Here is a 26936-nt window from a genome sequence, read left to right as displayed (position 1 = left end):
TGTAGTTAACTAGCAGTTCCAAGATCTTCTTTGGGTAGTAACTGGGGTAATTGGTTTAGCAGCGCAGAGTTCCTCAAATAATCCCCAATTTATAGCCTGTTTCTCTGGGGACATTTCACCAAGTTTGACCTTGTGAACGTGTTAAACAGTAGAGGTGATTCTACATGTTGTTGTACCATATGTTAAATTACTGCATAACTCTGCTTGATTCTGGCAGCAACTACCGATTCTGCTTTCATCAGGGATTCACTGCGTCTCTCCTGCTCCCCGATAGGTTTTTGTCGCCATTGCAAATCAATGGCAGAGTTCAGAAATCAACAAAATTCAGCCAGCTCAAAAACCCCATAGACCGAAAAGGAAACTGCTGCCACAGATCGAAATTTTTCAAGCATTAGGAAGCCCCATTGAGTACATTTGCCTTGTCTTTGGTTTACCGGAGATGTGCCTTTTATTAATGTCCTCTGAATTCAAACTGCGCTTCTGCTTGTGACAAACTTCCCAGTCTTAAACTTAAAAGTTCTGTCTTATCACCAAGGAGATAGTACTTTCAGCCTACAAAATGTTGATATACTTATTTTATTGTTTCTGAAAGTGAAGTTCCCCAAGCCTGGCAGAGTTCTAAACAACCTCTCCATAATGTATACCAGTGTAGTTGCAAAGCAATAAAAAAATATACATTTGTTAGTTAAGCATCAAAACCAAACCCTATACCAAGGCAATACTACAAAAATTCAAATACAGCAGGTTGGGGCTGGCTAAGCGCCTTGAGAAAATACCAAAATAACAGTCTTGGCTAAGCAAATATGATTAACTCTCCCTTATCTGTTGTGGCACACATATTGACCATAAAAGAAACTGTAAAGTAATGACGCAAAGGCTGATTTTGTGCTCCAACTGTTTACTTTTTTCTTTTAAAAGTTCCAAGCATGTAATAATTGGATATTGCAGCACCAGGAACTGTCATACAAATGTATGTTGTACCATGTAATCTAGTTTTTCCAAGATCATTGCTTTTAAAAGGTATTAGGGTTTTCCTGTTGCAGTGTTTTGCCTAATTCTGTATTGATATTGTTGTTTATCTGTGTCTTATAAACCCCACATAAATTTGCAACAAGGGATGGGAAATGAGAAGAAAGCAAACTAATTACTTTCACGCCATTCCAATGCATCAAAAAGCAAGCTGACCCATGGATAACTTTTTATGGCAGTCAAAATGTTATGCAGCAGGTGTCTGTGTCGTTTATCCAAGGTTCCCAAGACGCAATAATAATGCACTTCAAAGCAATGGGCCAAAATACGGCTTCAGCCAGTAATATTTTATGAACCATAAGAGGTAAAATAGTGGTATTTGTATTGCAGTACAATCTGTTTGAATGTTTCTTACTGTAAGCAAAAAGAGTCCTGTTTGTTGAGAATCTGTGTGATCATCATATGTCCATTTAAGTTCTGTCTGATATTTTACTCTAAACTGTTCTTGTGTGTTCTGACAGGAAGGATACAGTTCTCGTGACTTGCAAGGGCTTACAGTGGAACATAGCATCGACTCCTTTCAAGAAGGACGCACCATTGTCTTAACGCTAAAAGACAAAGGTACACAGTGAAGAGCATCTTGTTTTGAAAGAAATGTCTCAAGATAGGGCAGATGAATAATTTGCCAACCAGAGTATGGTGCAACCATTGCATTTTGAGTGCTGAAGTCTGATGGACTCGTTTGAAAACTGTTGATTTTGCAGCATTCTCTGTAACTGATTTTAAAAACTATACTTCTGATTTTGAAACAGACTACATCAACATATACTGCATGTCTGATTTTAGCATTTGTCGTTACTTTACATGATGTATATTCATGGCAACAGTTCCTCTTTATTCAAGTGGGCCAAATGAGAGCTGCGTGCATTTGGCGTTTGCATTTTTTAGCCAACAAAAAGATTCAAATTTCTGAATGCATTTTGCCACTGTAACTTTTTTTTCAGAGAAATGTCGGAGCTAGCAGCCACTGTTTCAGTCTTGTGTGGTGGTGGTGGTTGTCAAGGCTCCTGTTTTTTAATAATAAAGAGGCACAATCTTAATAAATAGGATGCAAACTAAATGTTGTTTGGGCCTAACATAAAGGATGGTGGATTCTTGACTGTGAACATCCTAGAGAGTGTTGATCTGTCATTTTGAAGTTTTTTAAGCTTCTTTTTGAATTACAGCTGTATTATATTTTATCATTTTTGAATCTGATGTGTGTGTATATATATATATATATATATATATATATATATATATATATATATATTTATTTAAAAAACATCATACCTGCACATCCGTCTATAACCTACAGACGCTGTCAGTCTCTTAATGACCACTTGATACAGAGTCACTTCGAGGACCCACCTAAAGCGACTAGGATGAAGCCCATTAAAGGTTTCTTTCCCTGCATGCACTGCAAGGCATGCAAATACAGCAAAAAAAGAACCAAATATGAAGGAAGACCCAATCACCCACGACCCACAAGAGAAATTACGAAATTTCTCAATCGTAACTCAGACTTTGCCATATACTGTCTAGAATGCCCTTCCTCAAAAAGATATATTGGCAGCACAATCAACCCGGCAAAAAAGCATATATTGGAGCACATGCGTGTGATAACAAATCTGGACAAGAATCGAAATTTGCCTAGCAGTGTAACGGTAAGTTTCAATTCTATTAAGGACACGGAGGCGAGGATTATGCTTTTGTACATTCTCCACTGCTTTATTACAAAAGTCGCAGCAGCCAAAAAACAACCAAATAACAACAGCCCTGCCTTAGAACTAAGGATATGGGCAAACAGAAAAGAAATGTCCGTAAACCACAACTCCCATGAGTCACATTAGGCAATCCATAATATAGTCCTTTCTTAGTCTCCACCGCAGCTAGATAGGACGTCCCTCTCATGACCACTTCCTCTTTCTTCGCGCGAGGCACGCTATGTCATCACTGACCCTGCTTGGCACCCTCATTTCCTATGGAGAAAAATTGCCACAATATCAGCCGTGAAAGGACGTCCAAATCACGTAAAGTCCACATCATCAAGTTACATCCACATGAGACTGGAAAACAGATTACTTACTGCAGTACGGGCGGGTAATCTCCACCGGAGACCGGGAGGGATAATCCTCGCCTCCGTGTCCTTAATAGAATTGAAACTTACCGTTACACTGCTAGGCAAATTTCGATTCTATGTCAGGACCGGAGGCTTCAGATTATGCTAGTTTAAAGCTTACTCACCACTAAATGGGCAATATCAAGCACTGGTTTGAAGTAAAACCTCTTAAAGGTGGAGTCCGAAGACCAATCCGCAGCTCTCATCAGATCCTCTTATCTGGCTCCTACAGCAAAAGCTTTCGAGGCCATGGCCCCTCTAGCTGAATGTGCACCGAACTGTTTAGTGTCAATGCCTGCTTCCTGCATGATCCACCGTACCCATCTGGCGATGGTGGGAGAAGAGACAGCCTTGTGTGGCTTACGCAGCGCGATTAGCAGCTGTCGCTCGCCCGGAGGGCGAAGTTCCAAGGTTAGGTCCTCATAGACCTTTAAACACTGAACCACACACAGCTTGGGAGAGTCCGCGAAGCTCGGATAAGAAATCGACCGTGAAGCGCACTTCGTGCGACGCCCCAAGGTAAAAATCACCCCGTCAGGGGAAAAAACCCTCGCTGTGACATCCAAGGCACGAACATCCGATACACGTCTGCACGAAATCAGACATAAGAGCATAGCCAATTTCGCCGAAAGTTCCTTCAAGGACAGATACTCATTCGACGGCCATGACAACAGATTCAGCACTAGGTTAACATCCCAAAGAACCGAATAACGCGGTTCTGGCGGCAAAGACAGGCGAACGCCCCGCAATAGACGACAAACAAAAGGATGCTCTCCTAGAGGTGCTCCGTCCACGGGCTGATGGCCCGCCGAGATCGCCGATCGCATTGCATTGATGGTGCGTTAAGCCAGACCTGCCGCGGCCGACTCCGCCAGATAATTCAATGCAGGAACGACGCCTGCGACCAAGGGATCCAAGTGTCGCCGAAGACACCAGCGTGACCACTTATTCCAGGCAGAGCGATAACGCTTTGTCGTGCTGCCTGCCCAGGCTTTCGAGAGGAAATCTTCAGCCGGTCTCGAAAGGCCCGGGAGCGACCAACGTCGCCCGAAAGCCTCCACGCCATGAGGTGAAGCGAGCTCTGCGTGAGCAGATGATGGGGTTCCCCGTCCGCGCTGAGAAGAAGTCGCGGAAACCGGGGGAGTAGGATTGGAGAATCCCAGGAAAGTTCCAGAAGAACCGGAAACCACACTTGCGACCTCCACCAGGGGGTCACCATCACCACATCCGCCAGTTGGCGGCGCAGATGGGCCGCCGCTCTCAGTATCATCGAGAACGGGGGAAACGCGTACGACTTCTCCCTGCTCCAGTCCTGGAGGAAGGCATCCGTGGCCTCTGCAAGAGGGTCCGGCCTCCAGCTGAAGAAACGTGGGAGCTGGAAGTCCAGACGGGACGCAAAGAGGTCCACTGAGAACGGGCCCCAGGTATCGTCCAACCACTTGAATACCTGAGGGTCGAGTTTCCATTGACTGGAGTCCCTCAGATATCGGGAATGCCAATCCGCCACCTGGTTGTCGCGACCCGGCAAGTATTCCGCCGTCACCGACACCTGGCGCGCTAGGCACCAAGTCCAGAAAACCTTCGCCAAGTCCGAAAGGGCTTTGGACCGAGGGCCTCCCAGATGGTTGACATATCTCACCGCTGAGATATTGTCCATGCGAAGCAAGACACAAGAACGGACTGTGTCCTTGGTCCAGCATTGGATCGCGAAGGACCCGGCCAACAACTCCAGACAGTTGATATGGAGCTCCCGCTCCTCGGATGACCAGGCGCCGCCTGTAGAAAACTCTCCACAGCGAGCGCCCCAGCCTGCACGGCTGGCGTCGGACTCTATCACCAAGTCTGGTACCGGACCGAAAATCGCCCTGCCGTTCCAGGCCTCCATATGTGCGAGCCACCAACGCATTTCCTCTTTCACCTCGTCCGATAGGGGGACCACCTGATCGTACGTCAGGCCCCGTCGGAGGTGATGCGCCTTGAGGCGTTGAAGGGCTCGGTAGTGCAGGGGCCCGGAAAGATTGCCTGGATGGAGGAAGACAGTAGCCCCACCACCCGGGCAATCTGACGGAGAGAGGTGTGCGATCGCGAGATCGTCTGGCGGAGGATGTGACGGATCTTCCCCAGCTTCCGAGAAGGAAGGCTGAGGGTGCATTGAATGGAATTCACGGTGAACCCTAAGAATACCACAGACTGGGACGGAATCAGAACGGACTTGCCGCTGTTGATCACAAACCCAAGACCCTGGAGTAAGGCAATGGTCTGGCGTAGCTGGAGGTCCAATTGCTCGGGGCATTGAGCCATCAGCAGGATGTTGTCCAGATAGACTATCATCCGGATGCCCTGGCTCCGTAGAACCTCCATCGCCGGCCGAAGGAGTTTGGTGAAACACCAAGGGGCTGAAGAAAGCCCGAAAGGAAGGGCGGTAAACTCGAACACCTGACCCACCCCACCGGAACTGCAAAAAACGACGGTGCGGAGGATGAATGGGAACCACAAGGTACGCATCCTTGAGGTCCAGGCGCACCATCCAATCGTTTGGAAGGAGCACATCTCTCAAAAGATGAATCCCCTCCATCTTGAAATGTCGGTAGACTAACCAACCGTTGAACTCTTTGAGGTTGATAACCGGGCGTTTGCCACCATCCACCTTGTCTACCAGGAACAAGTTGCTCAGAAACCCCATCGGGTGCTGAATAGAAGGGCAGATGGCGCCTTTGCGAAGCAGGTCCGAAACCTCTTCGTCAACCAGGCTTGCGTCCGCAGACGAGAAAACGATAGGAGGAGGTGGCCTGACTTGTCGGGGCTGATCGTAGAATTCTATGTGGAAACCTCGAATAGTCTGTAAAACCCAGGCATCCGCTGTGATTGCGGCCCAAGCCTCTGGAAACAAGGCCAGACGACCCCCCACGCGGACCTCGTCCGCCGAGATTACACTCACCATTGGAGGAGTTCCCGGCAGCATTCTTGAATCCACCACGGCCACGGAAGCGTTGTCCTCTGGTAGAATAGAAGTTATTGTAGCTTTGCGAGGAGTTGTACTGCCCTCGCCCGGAGCCTTGATTTCTGTTGGTCGTTTGCTGACCACCACGGCCGGTCGCGCGGCCCCCTCCGCGACCGGCCCCCCTGGAGAAACGCTGGTGGAAGACCCTTTTGATGTTTGACTGGGCCCTATCTAGGGACGTAAAGGTATTAACGAACTTCCCCAGTTCCTTAATAAAAGGTTCTCCAAAGAGACCTCCTTGGGCTACCGCCCCTGCCTCAGAAGAGGCCAGGTCTCCTAGTTTAGGATCTAACTTAATCAGGAGGGACCTTCGGCGTTCTGTGGACAATGCGCAGTTCGCATTCCCCAGGAACACCACTACTCTCTGCGCCCAGTTAGAGAGGACTTCAGGGGAGATGACCGCCCCGGATACTTTGGCCTCTTCAGCCATGTCCAGGATCTTCGTTATGGGGCCTATGGCATCTAACAGCTTGTCCTGGCAAGCCCGCCAGGAGCGATCAATCCCTTTCCGAGGGTCCTTAACAAATTTCGCTAAAAAGGTAGCCATCTTCGGGTCTAACTCAGGGGTCAGGGCAACCTTCCCTTCAAGCGTAGGTCTAGGGCACTCCCCGCGCAAACAGCTCCTTGCCTCTTTCTCTAAGGGCTTGCTGAGGCGGCCAGCGACAAACTTCGCCACCTTCTCCCCAGGGGCCCAGGCCGCCGACCTCGGATGTATTATCTCGTCCGGGTCCAGCATACCTGAACTATCCTGCGGTATCTCGGTGGCGGAGCCCGAAGGCCTCCAAGAACGCTCCGACCCTTCGTCGTCATCGGTGTCCGCTGGGGAGGTTGGCGCCGGTGACAAAGGGGCTGAACTGGCGGGGGCTCCCGAGGGGCCCGGGGTTGGGGAGGACGACGAGGAGGGATCTATCGCCTTCGCCAAGAATGCGTCGCGCAGTCTCTCGAAAGCGTCCTTATCCACACCACTCGCCCCACTCGACACCCCTTCCTTACAGGGCTTCTTAGGGACTGGGGGGAACTCCCCGTCGGGGCTGCAGGATTAACTGGGACCCCTAGATGTGCCTGAGTCACCCTCTCGCACTCCTGTATGATACGTGCAGAGAGGCGCTCCTCCATAGGTCCCACTATCTCCGTGACGCACCTATATATAGAGCTATCTATGGCCTGATAAAACTCATCATCATTGAGGTAGCCCTGTGACTCCTCATCCTCATAAAACTCGTCCCCCATCTCAACCAGGTGCCTAGCACTACCACACTGTCCCCCGTCTGAGGAGGGTCAAAATCTAATGGAATGACAGGGCAACAGGCTATAGCCTGTATATATGATTTGGGGCAGAAACAAGTCTGCACGTATTATTATGCCCAGTGGAACCGGGAATGTAGGGGCAATCACCCCACTAGCGCGCTGGCCCTCTGTAAAAGACAGGGCCTCTGTCGCCTCCCTGCGCGCTAGCAACTTACTGACAGGAAGCTTCTCAAAGCGAGTGCTAATTAACGCCCGCAGGCGGCAGCGCGGTAAGAACCGCAGTACAGACCCCAGCGGGGCGTCAAAATTAATGCAATTTAATTGTGGGGCTGTGTACCGGCTCAAGGAGCGTCAAGGTGAGGCGACCGGGCGAGCGTTAGGCAGAAGCGATCTCCTCAGCGCGGCTCTCTGACGAGACACCGCGCCGAGGGGAACGAGACGCTTTGGCTCCCCCTAGTGGCCGGAGGCGGCCGAGAACAGGGCAAAGGCGCGTAGGCGCAAGAAAGTGCTCCCGCGCCCGACAATGGGCTCTGAAAGAAAAACGGAGCGCATCAATAAACCCCACAATAAATACCAAATCAATTACACACTGAAGAACCCCCTAATGATCCACAATAAATATAAAACTGAGGAGAAAAGGGGGAAAACACTTAACTGGCTGCGAAGCAGCGAAGAAAGAGGAAGTGGTCATGAGAGGGACGTCCTATCTAGCTGCGGTGGAGACTAAGAAAGGACTATATTATGGATTGCCTAATGTGACTCATGGGAGTTGTGGTTTACGGACATTTCTTTTCTGTTTGCCCATATCCTTAGTTCTAAAGCAGGGCTGTTGTTATTTGGTTGTTTTTTGGCTGCTGCGACTTTTGTAATAAAGCAGTGGAGAATGTACAAAAGCATAATCTGAAGCCTCAGGTCCTGACATAGAATTATCCGGTGGCACGCCACTTTGAAACACACCACAACAGTAACCGAGATCTTCTCACGTTCTTCTGCCTGGATCAGGTGGACAGAAAAGAGAGAGGTGGGGACCGGGTAAAAGCCCTAAGGGTGCTGGAATCTAAATATATAATAGACCTACAGAGCAGACATCCAATAGGGCTAAACAACGATGAGGAACTGTGGGGCCATTTAGAATAGAAACAAGATGTCGAAATCACAAGATAAAGGATGCATGCAAGTTAAATGAAACCGCTTGTTCTGCTGCAGTGATCAGAAGCCATTTTAAGGAGCCTGCCCCGTTTTCGCCCTGGCCACTAGGGATTTTGAGGCAGCAACTCTAAAGCCTTGGGTATGGGGAGAGACCTTCAGTGTTAAAGGTGGAAGAGGCTGCGGGCATTGTACTGAAAAAAATAAAAGGCGTGCAGCTGCCAAGCTGTGTGATGATGCGCAGCGAACGCCACTAAGGATAAATACAGGCAACAAAAAGACGTGCGGCCCCTAGACGCGCTCTGTGGTGGGGGAGGAGAGTTGAAGCGCAAGATGGAGAGGCGAAGCGAGGCACGCGTGCTTGTGCGCGTAACTGCAAGCTCTAGACCGCCACAAGTGTGGTAGCATTTTCAAAAGCCCCACTCACTAAATGTCTCGCCAGAGCAGCTCATGCGCTGACTCAGGCGAGACCTAAAAATGTGCTAAGCCAGCTTAGCGTGAACAGTATCCCGACAAATCATAATTTGTATTTTTTAAAACTTCTAATAACCCTACCTTTTTAGCACCAGCCCACTACATGAATATTGAATTGCTCCTTCTTTTTTTTTTTTTTTTTAAATTCACATTTTTCTTTTAATAGTTGTCTCAAAGAATATGATTTGTAAGAGACGTTCATGACATTTTTGGCATTAAATTCCACCTTTTCCACCTTTCCCCAAAAACTTCCATCCTTATTAGATGGTGTGGGCGTTTCTGATCTCTTCAACTAAGGACGCTTTCGGTTCCACGCCCCTTCTACTAATCTCATGGCCCAAATATTTCACAGTAAGACCCTTTTCACGCAGTATCTCCAGAAGCTTCTTAAGTTTGAATTGCTCCTTCTAACCTAATATGAGCCGGAGATGTTAGAACAAATTAGTTACAAAAACAAGTAGAGCTCAATGTGTATTAATGCAATACAGTGTGCAAGCAGGAACAGCTTTGAAAGTAGCAAAACTCTTCCTTCCATCAAATTCTTTGAAAACAATTCATCATACAGAACAATCGGTGAACATCTTGCTGAATGTTGTGGCACAAGAAAAATATAAACAGAGAATCCATTTGATAAGAAGCATTGGCATAGCCAATAGGTCTCTCTTTTGGGACCGTAGAAGTATTTAGTTATGCAGCACAATATCCTTTGTGCAACAACATCAACTGTTGCATGGCTAAACACTTATAAGGTCCCCAAGGTGTGACCTATTGGCTATGCCAATGATTGTTTCATTTCTATCTCGCTCCAACTTGTCCCGGCTACTCCGGGAGGGTGCGCGCGCAGCAAGGGTGGAGGGTCCAAGTGGTAAAGGACTGGGAGACAGGCAGCCTGCTGAAGTGTGCAAGAGCGTGTCAGAAGACGGCCCCCAAACACGTCCCTAAACCTGACAGCCGAGGAGTAGACTAGGGAATTTCTGTGCTGAAAACAAGGCGATAGATACCTGAAATGGGATTTAAAAAGCAGAGTGAGGATGCCCATGGGATGGGTGAGTTGCACGGTAAAACACTTGACAGTAACAATAGCACAAACGGTGAAAGAAAGTTAGTTACCCCTACAGCTCCAACGTAGCTTGCACCAGGAAATGGGCGGCCTAGGTTGGGGGCTGCGGTGAACTGCACAACTCGGAGTATTTATAAAGCACACCTACTCTTAGCAGGGAACCCGAGAAAGTGCTCAGGAAAGAGCATCTAGGCAGTTGCTCCTCTCCTTCCCAACAAATGCCAAACCACCTGTGCAACCCAGGATCCAAGTATAATCTTCTTAACATTCTCCTGGTACGTACATGTTGATCCGCCCCTCCTTCCCTCCCCCTTTCCCAACTATATTTGAGAATTGTCTCCATTGCAGGCAGGCACCACAGACTTTGCTCTGTGTTTAAACATTATGCAGTGGGCTTGGGGGATCCAGGTGCCCCTTTTTCTCACTCAGACCTCACCTCTTTCAACCTTTATCCATTCTTCACCAACAGTTTCTGCAGGACTTTTCCAAACCTGCACCTTTTTTGCCCATTCACAGTAATTCTACTAGGGATGTTTTTTTCTTTTTATAAACCACAAACTTCATTTTGCATAGTGAAGGTGTTTCTCTTCTTCGCTTCTCCACACAACATTTGTATGTGTTTGACTAATTTCCATCAGATGATTTATAGTCTATTATTTTGACACTAAATTAATGTTCCACCTTGTACCTGACCTCAGGCCTCCAAGTTTAAAGTACAAGCAGGTGCTGAAATACTTGAGCAAATACAGACAAAGTTTGCAAAGATGCTGCATTGACAATCTGACAGACTAGAAGAGGTTGACTGAAAAACCTAATGGAGGCTGGTATAATAATGCAGCAGTAGATGGGTAGACAGTTGGAATTATAAGAAGCAAGTTTCTCTCAGTCAGCTGAAGCAGAGATGACAGATGAAGCCTGGAGTAATAGCTGAGGTAATCCATCCAAGGTCATTGAGTAAAACACTTGTTGAACGACTCCTGTGATCTTGACCTGTTTCTCCAGCATTTTAACTTTCTTATATTTACATGCTTGATTCATTCTCTGTCACTGAGGTGGGAGTCCTTTGATAAAGTTTCAATTAGCAGAGTTCCTCAAACAAGACCTTTTAGGCCTGAAACATTCTCTTTAGTAACCTACTGGCCTCCGAAAAAGATGTATCCTCAGCAAATGAGAAGGAAGTACTTTGCACCCAACGTTCCCCTTGAAGCCACTGTACTTCAGGTTTCTACCACACGTCCTGTTGAATGGAATCCTTCAGAGTTCTGCTCTATCTTCTCTTTAGATTTGAATCTTTTTTCGTTACATCCATAGGATTTTGCCATCTTTTCCAGCACAGTGTGTTTGACTAGCTTTAGACTTTGGTTCAGCAAAATGTGAATTTTATAGAATTATGGCACATTCTCCTAAGAACATTGTTTTCAGAGCATGTACTTCCTGTGGAAAAAAAATACTTTGTTGATAGTGACCACAAGGACTGTCTATTGCATGTATGCTTATCATAAGACAGACGATTGTTATGTCTTTAGACCATTCTCTGCCACAACTTTAAATGAAAGAGGGGCGGCTTTTGAGGAAGCTGCTGAACAAGTCTTCACCTGATGTTCTATCTTCAGAGGCCGTGTATTCTCACTCTACAACATCAGAAAATACACAGACTAAATTGGGGCAAAGGGTTTTTACCTAGGAACTTCAGTCTACGTCTGCCAGTCCCCTATGCAAAGCCTCTAAAAAGTCTTACAAGAAGCTGGGCAGGTCTTCTATAATTCTCAACCAGAGGAGGTCTCCTCTGACTGCTGCAGTCAATGCTCCTCCTTATACCTCCAGTGCCTCCCCTTGGGCGTTCCAATCTGAACTAACTGCAGCATCACCTAGAACCTTATTTACAAATCTGCTTCAGATAACTTAGCTATAAATAAAACATTGTCGACGAAGCAATCTTTGACAATGTCCTCATCAAAAAAAGCACCGTTGATGACAGTACCCTTTACAACATCACCACCAAATGTAATTCCTTCAACAGCACAGAAACACTTACAAAGGCCAAAAAAGAGATCCATTTTGCCTCAGCCACTTCACCCAGCAATATACTTTCGCCACCTAATGTCATAAAGACTGAGGCTGAATCACTGGATGTAGGTTCTTTTTGGCGCAGCAACTTGCCAGACGCACTATGCATGACATGCAAAAAACATAAATGAAGAGAACCAAATGGAAGACCAAGACCAAACCGGACATGCCTAGAGATCAAGATGCTAATTATTCTCGTCACCCCTTCTATGAGGATGAACAAAAGCAGTGGGTTGTGGTCCTGGTTGTTATTACTGCCACTGTGATGAATATTACCAGGAAACAACAAGGTGGTGCAATCTTTTTCTGTGCCAGTACACCTTCATAATGGCCTCCACTATATGAAAGCAGACTACTATCCAAGATGTTCATGCAGCCATCACAACCTACCTTATTCCACCGTGTGCCTCAACAACCGGCATCCCAGGTGCCACAGCAACCTGTACCTCCGGCTCTGCAGTGCAAAGCTCCACTGACCATCCACATAGTCACTGGCTTTTTAGATATAGAAAATGTTGTTGGGTATCAACCTGACTGTCCCGATGTGAATCCACCAAATCATTCATGCTCCCCCCCCCCAACCCCCCCCCCCCAGCATGAGATTACACGTTTTAATGTAGTTTAGAGAGCTTGCCAAGTGTTTCCAGCTTCCAATAACAGTTATGGATACTTACAGCATTCTGTTTGATTTTTAAGGAGCTGGCAGTTAGAGCTCTTAAAACTTATATGTATCACAGACCACATTCGGCAGAAAGGACTAATCATCATGCAGTGTACATGCAGAGATCAGAACTCACTATGTACAAAGACTTGATGTAAAATAAAATACAAGGCACCTAACAATATGCTTGTTTGTTTGATTAGCCAACCCACAGCAAACTCAGTGGTAAATCAAGTGGCTCAAAGTAGCTCATGTAATTCAGCATTCTCATGTACTGCACCACTGAACTGAAAGGGGAGCAAGACGGGCCATTTTATCAAAAGGGTGTCGACATCTATTAAGGCAATGAATATATTAGCTGTTATGGGTTGATATGATAGGCAGACGTTGTTGGGACATTGTGCCATATATTGATCTTCTGCTGTGAGAGAAGAGGCAAAGGTTATTCTGAGGGAGGGTGACAGAGCCCCGCCGGCTTTGATTGATACTTCTATGGATTGCAACTACAAGCTGTCAACAGATGGAAAAGGGGGGGGGGTCCCTGAGGTACCAAGAAGAGTTAATGTGTGTTTCCTTTTGGTTTAAAGTTCTGAATCACATTCTGGATATACCCTTTGATGGGAGACCTTTAATTGTCGCCATGTAGACGAGGCATTGCTGTCCATTAATGTTTACATTTTTACTGCTAGGTCATTAAGGATGCTGTAATACAGATTCCAAACACACTTTTGTGACTTTCACAGAGAATCTGATCTTCCTTTCACTGGGATTCAAACCGTATCTTTCTCTACCCTGCAACAGCAGTGGTTTACCATCACCGACCATACCCTCAAAAGGTCATACCTCCTCAGACTTCGCCTATTCAAATTTTTACTAGGCATGGTGGTGTTCATAGGTACACAGGGAAAGTCAAAGTATAGATTATACTATTTAATCTAGAACTTTAATCCTGTACAAGGTAACAATAACAATTCAATCTAATAGTAAAGTAGGTTTATATTAAATATCTGGGAACTTTTAGTCTGCCTAAAACCCCCACAGACTAATTTTCATTTGCTTTCCATCACCCGCCCAACCGTGCATTGCCTTATTTAGGTGTGAAAGAAATGTGAAAACGGCTCCCAGAGCAGAGACAATGGACTGGGAGTTGGGAGGTGGGTTCTTCTCTTGTCAAGAAGATAAGTTTGGGTATGGCCCAGACATGTAATCCACTTCATAGGGGCCCCTTCTGCCTCAATCAAATGGTAGATGACACGTGGGAAGCTCCAGTTTTTTTCTGCCCCGAGTCAGGCTGGCACCAAGCCCAGTGGGAGGAAAGCTACCCCAGAACCAGTTGATTGACCACAGAGGAGCGGAATGGGGATCACCCTTCCATCACCTCTGGGTGGGCACACATGCTCTTCACATGGGTAAAAGGGTTTCCCTTTTGAATTTTGTGCACTGTGAGATTGTTTGCAATAGATCACACAGGAACTGCTGAGAAAGTGGGTAGGTCAGCTTCTTTGAACTATTCACCCATTGATTAGTAAGTGCCCAGGAGTCTTCCGCAAACACAGGCTGGTGTACTCTAGAAAGCAGGAAGCTCATCCTTCTTTCCTCAAAACACTTTATGGACCTACAGAAGAACAGTAGAGAACTGGGCCTGCTGTCTGTAACATGTAAGAAACTTTGAAGGACTGGACCTGACCCCCCCCCCCCCCCCCCCCCCCCCCTTGTACCCGGGAATAAGAAGTGGACTCCAGGGTCAGTTGGGTGGCCCCTATGTGGTTGCAGGCCCACAAAAAGCTGCAAGACTTCTTTTCCCTGCAGTTTCCAGCTGTTCGGCGGCAACTGGAACGTCGATTGAACTTTGCTTGTGGCCATTGCCTTGCACCCTGAGAATCTCTAGGTGCCCCCCTGAGTTCCTGTGGTTGTTTGTGCACCAGAGCAAAGTTTGGAAACTGCTGAAAACATTTGCCCCAGGTCCAAGAGGACCTACAAAAAAAAAAAACTGCATTTCCAGGACATCTGATTGAATTTCAGATGTGTCCCCCGGAAAGGCTTCTGCATCTCAGAAAAAAACGCCAGTCACTTTCTGTTTTGTGACTTAGAAACTTTTTGTAGAAAAAGAAACCCAAAAATTCCAGAGCCTTATCCGAACCAACTTGTGCAGATATTCAACCAGCAGTTCCACTGTGGCAGTTACAGTTACATGTTGACCATCACCTAATAATATTGGAAACAGACCATTCAACTTAGTTGGTCTAGTTTGCCAACACATTTTTAATATGTCTTTATTGATCAGCCATTAAATCAATTTTTGATACAATATAGGCATTTTTAAACCCCCCCACGTCACTCTTTTCACATTGTCTATCACTTAGCTCACACATCTTCACATTACCCGCTCCGCAGTAAATCTGGCGTTGAAGCACACTGGGGTGACACTCGGTCACTCCCAGTGGGGCCCGATGATGAAGCATGTCACCGACCAGGTCGGTGAGTGAGGGCTTTCTAAACACACCAAATAGGTGTTGTTTTTCCTTTGTGCTCTAATACTTGTGTGTTTTCCAAACAAGTAAAACTCTTTCATTGTTGTTCTTAAAGTCAAGTGGGGATTAAGAGTGTTGCTCCCTCCCTACCTCTCTCTTTGTTGATATATATTTCATCTTAATGAACCAGTAACTTTGAGCTGTTTCAAAAACTCAAGTAATGCTACAGAGACATCATTACACTCTTAGAATTTGAGGCATCAGATATTCAACCTTAACAAGACCGACACTTTCTGAAAGTAACACCAACTCATTGTTTCCTTTGGTCATCCACAATGAGGCCAGCCTCCTTCTTGGCCCATCTTTGCAGTTTAGATTGTACCACCTATTACCTTCTCTCATAAGAAAGGTTGTCGGCTCAATGACGATAGGGACTACTTTTACACTCTTTGGTGGGTGCCATTGGCAGATTTTTTACTTAGCACTATTGTCTGTATAAGTAGATGTCTAGAGAATCAGCAGTTGGTCAGGGAGTACTATGGCAGCTATTTCAGTAGAGGAGCTTTTGTCTGCTAGGTTTTCTCTCTAAGTATATTGTTATTCTAAGTGTGCAAGTTATGATTGCCAGTGATGTTTACATTGAGGATACTGATACACTGCTTTCTGTTGTGATTCAAACATGTGAATCTATGAAGGATCCAATGCTGGAGAAGAAACAAGTTACCTGTTTATACAATTCTCCAGTGTTTGTGTCTTTCATAGATTTACACATGACTCTCCCTCTTCGCAGTCTGATTTTCCTCTGTGCCTTAAATCCTCACAATGGTGGTAAGAAAACTGAGGTATAGCGGCCCCTATTGGGGGTTTGGTTCAGTGTGCTTCCTTCTGATTGACTGAAGTTTGGGTTGTCTTTTGATGCCAAAATGTTACTAAAGGGCCAGCGTTTCAGGCCTCGAAGTCTTGATTTGTCAGATACGGCTTTTTGAAGGACTCCCTGCTTGGTGATGGTTACGGATTAAAGCATGTGAATCTGTAAAAAGAAATGGTTGCTGGCAAGCTAGTTAATACTATTTGTTTCTTCTCCTGGGACCTGGTCTGGGTGACCTAATGGCACATGGACTGTAAGTGGATGTTGACTCTCTTCCCATGTCGATGGTTACTCCTGGCAGTCCGGAGAGCGAGAAAGTCAACAATGCAGATGTTCCACTTGGTACTGTCATCTGTTGTATCTGATAGAGACTTCTTGCTGCAGGTGCCTTACCTTAGAATTTCCCAGACGTAAGGCTGGATACGGAAACTTTTGTGCGAGCAATACCCCTTGCGTGTGCCATTGAGTGGCTCAATTCGGCTCTGCGTGACTTTGTCTGTGTCATAAGCCACCCAGGTGCACGGACTTCAGCTCTCATCTTTCCGTGCCAGTTAAACACTGATCTGGGAAAATCTATCCCTTTGTCACTTTTTGACAGGTTTTTTCGACTTTGTCTACTTCTATATGTTTTCCATTGTGTGTCAAGGGATGTCTTCGAGGAAGACGGTTCTCCAGAATTGGGGCTTTCATAGATTCCCATGCTTGAATCATTTCCTGTCGTCAAACTGGGAGTCCCACGGTACATTTAAAGTATCAAATAATGACTTTAACACTGAAGTTAATGGAGAAAAACATTCACTTTAATAGCTCGTCCTAGTCATTAGGAGTGGCCTAAAGTCCAGCCAATCAGGCAACAGCACCCTTTAGAATCCTCACCACAGAGGTCTCAAGGCTTTAAGATTTTCTACAGCGCGTGGTGTGTGTTGGGAGTCTCCCTGAGCTCTGTTCAGTATTTTTTTTCTGGTCTACTTAAAATAATTTTTTCTTCTAAACAACATGTCTACACCTAAAAGATCTGTTTAGGCACTGTGATGCCTGTGGAAAGCTGAGACTGTATTTGGATGATCCTTGCAAAAAGTGCATTTACTGCTTTTACCCTGACCACCAGGTGAGAGATTGCAAGTCTCTCTGAAGACTTTGAGAGATAGAGAGGGAAGGCTTCTTCTGTGGTTGTAGAAGTTAAAAACCAAGGACAACCCCCTGTCTGTTGATGACAGCGATACCTCCCTCAAAACTATTGCCTCAAAAAAGAGAGCAAGTGATGTGGAAACAGTCTCCCCGAAGGCTTCTAAGGTGGTAAAGAGGCAGCACCATTCATTGAAGGCTGATGATCAGCCTTCCGCCTCCAGTAACGAGTCTGTCTCTCATAAAGTGCTTTCGTTACCCTTGACGCCTTCTACTAAGGTCACAACAGCTTCAAATCTCTACCAGAGTCCATTTTGTCAACATAGGAGTTGAACATTTTTACCGTCGTCTAAAACGTCGTTGACGCCCTCGTCAGTGACCGCCTCTGTCGCCACTACTTCTACTACCACAATGTCGACCTTTTCGTCTCCTCGGTCTAAACTAATCATGTCCTCTTCCACCTGTCAGTCGACTATAGTTTCTGTGAAGGTGAGACCTTCTGCGTTGACGGCAACATCGTCTAGGAAAACGTATACAAAGACATACCAAACTTTATGAACCATGGGTGCGACCTCATCGTAAAAAGGACAGTTGTCGAAAGATTCAGTCATCACTCTCTCATCGCCGCTGCAGTTGTCGATAGCCCTCAAACGCAAACATCTTTAGTCCCCCGTGGCTTAGTCAATGGTCCAGAATTCTTTGACAGCAGGCTTGCAGCGACGAACATCAGCGAAGTCCAGTGTGGCGACTCAAGGTTCATCGGCGGCTGCTCCGTCTAAGGGGGGGCTCTGTCGACAGTTGTTTTGGCAACGACTATTCAGTCGTAGGGTACCCCGTCGACGGTTTCTTCAACTATTCTTTCTACTACACAGAAAAATAGATCTAAGCTTACGTCGACGGATGTACATACAGTCAAGGACACTGCTCTTACATCTGCAGCCGGAACACACATCTTCTCAGGATACAACATTGCCTGTGCTTATCTCTCCTAGTAAAGTGCCCTCTAGTCCTCAGGAAGAATTTTTTGAGTAGAATGATGAGGAGGATTCTGATGAGGAGGGCATGTTTGGTGTGACACACAGCCATTCAGACTTTCGTATTAAATGCCAGGAGGATGATGACTAACAATAATATTACTATCCCCATCATGACCCTAACCACCAAAATAGACAGAGACCAGACTATTCAGATGCCGGCTTACCTACTTTCAAATCTACAGCACATGGTGGACAATTGCTACCACAGATTCCCACTATAAGATCTGGCTACCTCAATCCCTCATACTCCGATTCCTAGGTCATCTCCGATTGCAAGGTCACCTCCCATATCTCCACTGCCTACAACCCGCAACCTCAAGTAGAGGAGCATCACCCTACCGACGAAAGAGAGGAAGGAGAACTTGAATAAGTGTCCCTACCCAATGACTGGGATGATTACCAGATACAAACACCATCTCCGTCAACCCCACCTCCGGTAGACTTCCCACCGGAAGACATGGGAGGTTTTCATACTCTAATGGAAAGATTGGCAAAGAGATTTCAGCTCCCCCTGGTCACCAAACCGTCTGTTTGTTTCCTATATGATTTTAAAGAACAGTCTAAGAGGCACGTTTTTTTCAATTCCCATAGTGGATATCATATGGGAGGAAAGCCTGAAAGGAATGTGAACACCGGCTTCCATTCCAGCCATCTTACCTAAGCTGGAAAAGAAATACAAGGCACCTGACAACTCTCCAGCATGCCTCATTGGTCAGTCAAAGCCGGATTCTGTAATTTCTCAGGCAGCTCAATGTCGTGCCAGAAATCCCGCTTCACATCTGTTCCCTCCGCCAGATAGGGACGGAGACGTCTTGAAACCATTCGTAAAAAATTCTCCACCATGGCAGCGACCACAGTTAGGGCAGCAAACTCACTTTCAATCATAGGTAGATATGACTGACAAATGTGGTCGAACATTTCACAGTTTATTGATCTTTTGCCTGAGGAGTCAGTTTAGTTCAAAGGTCTTTATTCGGCTGTATACCCGTCATAAAAGAAAGCATTATAAGACAACATTTCAGCAAAGGTTACAGATCTAAATACAAGAATCTGATAACGATCTGCGACAGTGGCAGTTTCAATTGTCAAAATATCAATGTCATTAATAATTAATTTCACGGGGAAGTCTTTTAAAAACCAGGGCTCAAAATGTAAACAAGTTCTTAAAGTCATTTTCCAACAGTGTCCCCTAACCGCATGGCAGAAGAAATTTACCTATAGATCATTAGACAGGTAAATTCATCTTTTAAAAGCTGGAGGTGATATAATGCAGTCCAACACTCTTATGTTTAAAAATGTTAAGAGGTATTAAAAAGGCACGCCTTGGAGCAATATAAAGTTTACAGAAATACATAAAATGTAAGGTGCTCTGAACGGACGCTGAGTCGCATGGGCCCAATTTGGCATCACAATGTACATTGCGTGGATATGAGACCAGGAAGTGTGAAATGCCAAACCTGAACCTTTATGAGATAAAATAATTTAACGGGAGTAAAGTAAAAAGAGAGATAAGGCTCAAGACCTGGGGTGCAGACTAACGGTGATTGTTCTACAACCCTCTTTTTTGCCATCTCCCGAGTTCCTCTGCTCAGATATAAGTGTGTTAAGAAATCTCTTTTCAGCTTTACTTTTGGCAGCTTGGCAATATTTCCTGGATTGTAAAAACAATCCGACTGCCCCATGGTCTCTAGCTGGTCTTTTATATGACTAAGCCAAGGTATTTTTTTCACACACTCCAGTTTTAAACAGTCTAAAATGACCGCACTATTTAGGACTACTTCTTCCTTTGCCCAGATGTTATGCCATAATAATAGCGGGGCTAATTGTATTCGAAAAGTCAAAGGAGTTAGACCAAGTTCGCTATGACAAATGGTGGCAGCAGTACTTTTGGGGACTGTCAACAGACGTTTCATAAACATGTTCTCTACTCTTTGTAGAACCTAATCCCCAAACTCCAGCACCATACAAAGTGACGACGCATGAGCGGGCTTTATAGATATTAATAAGTGCATTAATAGGTTTTGAGCCTACATTTTTGGTAAATCTAAAAATCACCTCCAGGTGTTGATTAAAACCTTGATTCTACTAGGTAATGCCATGTGATTTTTTAGTCAAAGAGAATTCCTAAGTAAGAGAATGTCGGGACATAGGTCAATTGTTCATTATTTATAAAACATGTTTTTAAAATGGTGGGGGGTTTACCCACCACCATGGTATAAGATTCCCCTACATTAGTCTTTAGGCCAAGGTCATTCGTAAAATCATTAAACCTAATTAAAAGCCTTTGCAGCCCCACCCCAGTTCTAGACATTAAAACACAGTTGTCTGCATATAACAATGCAGGTAACGGCCTGCGGCCTATCAGAGGAGCATCCACTTTCCCCTGTGTGATGTAAGTTTCTAGGTCGTTTATATACAGGAAAAATAAAAAGGGTGCGAGAGCGCAACCCTGGTGAACCCCGCAATTCATTTTTATTGGTCCTGTGAATTCGCTATCTACTCCATAACGAACTCTCCCCATCACATGTTGGTGGTGCATGGCTGCTAAAAAATGCACAATGGGGGGGTCAATACCCATGTTCAGCATCTTTTCCCAAAGTCTTCCTCTCTGCACCCAGTCAAAAGCAGACGTCCGGTCCATGAACCAGAGGTGAAGGGATCCAGGCCTGGCTAAAATGTATTTGCCTATGTCCAGGTGCAGATTGAGGCATTGTTCAACCGTGCCCAAGCCTCTCCTGAAGCCATATTGAATATCTGTGAACTTCCCACTGTCTGTTGCCTAGGCCTCTAACTGCTCTAGTGTTACCCTGCCCATAATCTTACAAGTACAATCTAATAAAGAGATGGCCCATAACATTTAGGGTCTGACCTGTCTCCTTTTAGGTCTCGCCTAGTGAATGCATCGCATGCGCTGTCTCGCCTTGGCGAGACTATTGTAGCTTTGGTTTGCGAACGGAGACTAACCATGTGCGCGCCTGGACAGGCGATGTGCACGCGCACGGCGTCAGGACACTCCGTACACGTGCAGATCTCCTTTCCCCATGTAGGGCTAGAGTTGCACAGCGCGTGCATCGCGTGCTTTTACACACCCCTCGTCGGCCCCACGGAGACAGCTTGTTCATATATTGATCATACATTGATGGCGTGTTGATTTTATTAAGGCAAACAAGAGGTTATGTAAATGCAGCGGAATCCTTTACCTCCTGCCCGAGCCCTCCAGCTCTCTTCTAGCAACAGGTGGGCAGGTACAAGGCTGCGCAGACACGCTCCCCGCTGAGGCAAAACCCACCGCCCACCCCCAGCAGAAGGAAGCCTGACGCGCCCCTGCCCTCTGCCCTGCACTCGCGCATCGCCGAGCTAAGGCTGCGGGGCTCTCTGCTAACTGCTCGCCGTGGCGATCCAAAGTAGTTATCAATCTAGTGCATTTCTCAAGTTCGCTGCACCTGCTCTGAAGCTGGCTTAGAGCACACTCGGACATGGACCGAAGCGAGCTGCTGTTGTGAAAATCATCTGCGTAATGGCCTCTTTGGTGGCAGTGTATGGCCTCCTCCCTCCCCTGCTGAGCTGTCTAGGAACCCTGGGCTGAAGCGAGTGACGGTAATAGCCAGTGTGTCCTGGGGAGGTGCACAGGGGGCGTGAATGGTGAATCCCCACCGGCTGCTCACTACAGAACCCAGCGTGTGATGTATCACGGAGATGTTCGGTGCCAGTGATTCAGCGTGAAGCACTTTTAATAGTTTTTAACATGTAGCATGCGCTGCTTTGACACTGTCAGCCCACTTCGTGACCTTCCAATCCATCTCCTGCTCACCTCCTGCTGCCACACTCCAACCCCCTTCCCCCAGCAAACAAAATGGCTTCAGTTGAGTTAGGAAGGGGGGGTGGTGGTTAGGGAGAGCACCTACAGGGTTTGACAGTCCAAGGCAAATGGGACATACAACAGTCCCTACATATCAACCTGTTGGAACTCAAGGCCATTTTCCTGGCTCTGAAGTCTTTCCTTTCAAATATTTCAGGGGCATCGGTGCTAATTCGAACAGACAATACTACAAGTATGTACTATCTAAACAAACCAGGCAGAGCAAGCTTGACTGCACTGTCTCTTCATGCTCAAAAATGGAACTGGGCTATTTATCACGATATAAACTTAACAGCGGAACACGTTCCAGCGTATCCAAAGTTCTAGCAGATTCCCCGAGCAGGGCAAGCTGCGTCAGCCACAAGTGGGAACTGTACATTTTTTAATAGCTTTAGTGCTTCCACAAGTTACACCACCAACATAGTTTTGGTAAGTTATTTTAACATTCACACCTCTGTGAGTTTAGGGGTTTCTGTCTGTCCTCGCCATTCAGGCATACATTTTGAACATCATGGGCAGGGGGATTCCCTTAATTCTCTCGTAAGGGATTTTGACCTAGAATCAGCGATAGGCAAATTGGACCCCGTCCAGAGCATCATTGTACCCACTTTCAAAGGGCATGGTAGTGATTCTTTTATTGTTTTTTTTTCGTTTCCACCCCTCTTTTCCATCTAATATTGTCTAATATTGAACTTTTCACTCAAGGCAAGTATCCACAGTGTCCACAACCCACTGTGTCTTAAAACCAGATGGCTTGCTCTGGGCCTCAAGAAGGAGAGTGGGTGAGGAGGCGCCCTACAGCCCACAGACAGGGGTAGGTGGCTAAAATGGGCACAGATCACCCCATGTCTTTTTCATGAGTCCTTTGTAGCCAATTGTCATGAGGCAATTTAGGTTTGTCTGGACGCTCAGCGGCACCCTGATGTGGTAGTGGTCAAAGCTTTTGAATCCGTCTCCTACTCAATTGCGGACCTACTGACGATTCCCACCTCGAACAACCAACGAGATAGGGCCCGAGATGTTTCGATACAACATGCTCACGCGCGGCCAGGTCACTTAAGGCAGCACTGCATGTTGCCCCTAGAGACAGAGTTTTAGTCAGAGCCTGTAGAACACAATATAAAATGGTTCTTAAAAAACATAGAGAAGCCCTAAAGGAGGAGGCTTGGGGTAGCTTATGGAGCCCACCAAGTTTTGGGGTATTATTAATGGCCCAATCCTGGGAGTAGAGACTGCAAGCGCTTTAGCTGCGCATATCACAGAGGATGATTGGGTCAGCCACTTTGAGGGTATGTTTGGGGGTACTACGGACCGGATATCACCAAGTAGGGTTGTAACTGAAAAGTCTGAACTAACAGTTTTGGAGGAAGAAGTGAGGCTGGAAATAGCCGGCATGACGCAAAACATGGCACCTGGACTGGACGGTATTCCGCCCGACCTTTATAGGTCCAACACGGAATTTCAGGCTCCGGTGCTTACCTTTTATTAATGCGGCTGTCCAGGACGGTTGCCCGGCTTCATGGGCCACCTCCACCATTCTCTGTTTAAAAAAAAAAAAGAGGAATAGAGAGAGTACACACTGTTACAGGCCCATTTCCCTGTGGTCAAAGTGGTTGGCCGAATCCTGTTTGATAGGCTATCCGTCTTGTTTCACATTTTAGGAAATGCATCCCCTTATTGCTTTTCTTACAAACTTGGACCTGCCAGCTAGCTAAGGATTTTCCTTCTTCTGTAGGGGGTTATACACTCATCAGAATTATATTTAGCTAAGATAATGTAAAGAGACACATAATAATTGCCAGCTTTGCCTTTTTTTTGCTAGGTGTTCTGGAGGAAGATGACAGTGACGTCCTTGTGAATGTGAACATTGTGGATCGAGAGAAGGCAAAGAAGAACACAGAGCTGAAGAAGAAGCGACCGGACTACAAACCATACGAAGAGGAAGAAAGTGTGGACGATATGGCAATGGTAAAATGTTATTGCTATTTACAGATTACTCAAAAATGCTCAGCCTGTTAATTTTTTGTTTAACTTCGCTTTTTACCATTTAAAGTGATGGTTCAAGAAAGGAGACTCTCTGCCCATGCCTGAGTAGATTTCATGTTTCTGGTCTTGAAGCAGTCAATGTTCACTAGGTGGTATCCTGAGTGGGTACTGCATACCACTGGTCTCCTAGGCCTATGCATTTCTTCTTAAAAAAAAGAGCTTCCTCCTCCTGGCTACTTTTATCTTTACAACATGTTGGGGTTCAGTTCCCATGTCCTGTAAAAACTAACAAAAAAAATGATTAGAGCTAAAGCTGGACAGGGAGATTGTCACCTGGCTTACTTATGTTGGTGAAGGAGTGAGTCCCCCAATTATTTATAATTAAAAAAAGAAAGAAATTAAAAAAAGAAAATGTGTGACCCCTTGGCCCAGGCTTAATGAGCCTCTGAGGTTTGCAAACCCTTTCTTAGCTTAGGGTTTGGCATTATTTCATACATTTTTATGAAATTTGGCAGGATGTTAGGAAGTTGATTTGGGTTTCATGAAGATCAGACAATAAGTGGAAAAGTTGAAAAAAGGGGTAAGGCAAGAAAGAGTCAATAAAATCATTTTGGTCAGCTAATAACTTTGGTTCCCCCTTTATAGATATGAACAACATCTATGGGAGACACCAAATTTAGCTTACTTTTAATGTTTTGAGTCTATCAGTAGTGTTGGAAACACTTAAATGGGACAGTCAGAAATGCAAAGGAGTCTAAGAAATTGGATTTTTTGTTGATGGGAATGAAAGAATAATAACAACCCTTGTCAGGGTGAACGACAAAAGTCACTTAACCTGAGATTTACGCCTGGTACTTGCCACAAAGCAGTCAGGCTAAACCTGGAGGCAATGTGTAAAGTATTGCTGCAGTACTAAAATAGTAATAAAGTGAAAACCCAACATAAGAAGAACCCCAAACCAATTTAGAAAAATAGAGAATATTTTACTCCTTAACTTCTGACCTTCCCCCACAGTGCGGAGTCCTTTTTTGGCCAATTTCAGTGGTTCATGTTTAGGCCTCCATAACCCTTTGTCCGAGGCATGTGAGCTAAAGATCACATGCTTTGCATAGCCTGCCATCTAGTGTTGGGAATTTCTGATGCACAAGCCAATTATTAAATCCACAATCGTGCAATGATATATAAAGCAAGAAATGAAGTTCTTGGGCTTGTCCAGTTCTTTTATTGTGTTCAAGTCTTATAGTCTTCCACTCCCTTATGCCAACGCGTTTCGTCGTTTATGGGTGTAACCCTACGACTTGGTCAGGGCTGAAAGCAATACATATAACCTTATTGTTTTACTGTTATACATCCATCATAAATTAAGCAAAGATTAATATTCGCCCAAAAACCACCTTAGTGCATAAGAGGAATATTCGAAATCAAATGTAATTGTGACATTATAATCATGCCAGTAGTGGACAATCGCAATAAACTGTGAATTTGCACCATAAGCTTGTATGATATTGATTATTAGCTTCTAATTTAAAACATCAAAAGTCAATACGTTTTTATATCCTTACACAAAAAGTGTAATGCCTTATACTTCAAAGAATCTTGGTGAGAGTGAATTAGGCTATACATCTATCATTGTGCTATTATGAGTATGCAACCTCTCGTGATGTAACCCAAGAGTATTCAAAAGTAAGAAGAATAATTAAACAAAAGGTAAATACCTTTATGTGGCTTTCACACGGTATTTCTGAAACAAATTAAGCAGCAAATACTGTTTTAACTTTAAATCACGGAGCTATGAGACCACAGTTTCTCCTGACAACACCATATTCCTGTTATTCAAAGTGAAAGGACCAACTCTTACCTCTCACTAGTCACTGAGCGTTTCATACTGTTTCCCATACAAAAAGAGTATCTTCTTAACCCCTTCCATGCTGATGACGTCCCCCGTCTGTCATGCAACACGGTGGGCGTTTGCTGATGACGGCTGGGGGCCGTCATGATCCCGCCCACTCTTTAGAAGTGCCGCACAGGCGCGGAATCGCGGCCGCGCCCAAGGGGTTAAAGTACGATGTCGAACCGTAAACCTAAAAGGATATCTTGTGTCAAATTGCACTCTATATGATTCAAAATAAGGTATTTACAAAATAGATCGCCCTACTTAATGTATTACGGGCCAATCATACCAGAGTATTCCACAGGTATTAAAAAAAAAAACTGAATTACGCGGATCTGTAAAAATAATAGTAAAAATCCTTAGTACTGTTCCCACTTGTTATAAAATACTGCTGAGTTCAATGTCAACTACTCTTCAAAGATGGGAACACCCCTTTAACAGCTAAACTTCCTGGCGTGTTGCCGATGTCCCGGTTATTCCGAATCTCGCAATCTTCAGTATCGGATACAGTCCTTCCATGTATAATCACAGGTCCCTGAAGTACGGGGAAACCAGTGAAAATATTTAAGATTTCCTCAATATTATGCGCTATTCTCCTATATTATTGAATATTGCAGTTATTAACTAAACTATTGAAGGCCTACCTTTGCATTCCGCTGCACTCCGGGGTACATCCGATCCGATGCAAACCATGTCGCGTTACTAAACAGGGTTTCCACTATGCCCTGAATTCAATCCTAGAAATGGAGAATGTGACTAAGGTTTTCCCTCCTTGAGGTGGCGCCATCTTAGAATGGCCAAAATATGCAATAGTTATAATGGCCAGTCCCGTAAAATTGCTCTATAGTATAAGTAATCCCTTCCAAACTTTCATTATATAAAATTAGGATGTTATATATATAATAATTTATC

At 45.3% G+C, this 26936-nt stretch overlaps 1 protein-coding gene across 1 annotated transcript in view; it reads left to right on the top strand.

The window, feature by feature from the left end:
• The window catches only part of SART1 (spliceosome associated factor 1, recruiter of U4/U6.U5 tri-snRNP), a 414579-nt gene that overhangs the window by 225143 nt on the left and 162500 nt on the right, over positions 1 to 26936 (top strand). Inside the window, exons 7-8 of the mRNA XM_078660694.1 lie at positions 1491 to 1590; positions 23970 to 24115. Of these exons, the coding sequence (XP_078516820.1) occupies positions 1491 to 1590; positions 23970 to 24115 (246 nt within the window). The remainder of the gene's footprint in view (positions 1 to 1490; positions 1591 to 23969; positions 24116 to 26936) is intronic.

Source organism: Lissotriton helveticus, chromosome 9, assembly GCF_964261635.1.
Source record: "Lissotriton helveticus chromosome 9, aLisHel1.1, whole genome shotgun sequence".
NCBI classification, from domain to species: Eukaryota; Metazoa; Chordata; class Amphibia; order Caudata; family Salamandridae; genus Lissotriton; species Lissotriton helveticus.
The sequence above is the reverse complement of the archived record's forward strand: the minus strand, read 5'-3'. Positions and strand labels throughout refer to the sequence as shown.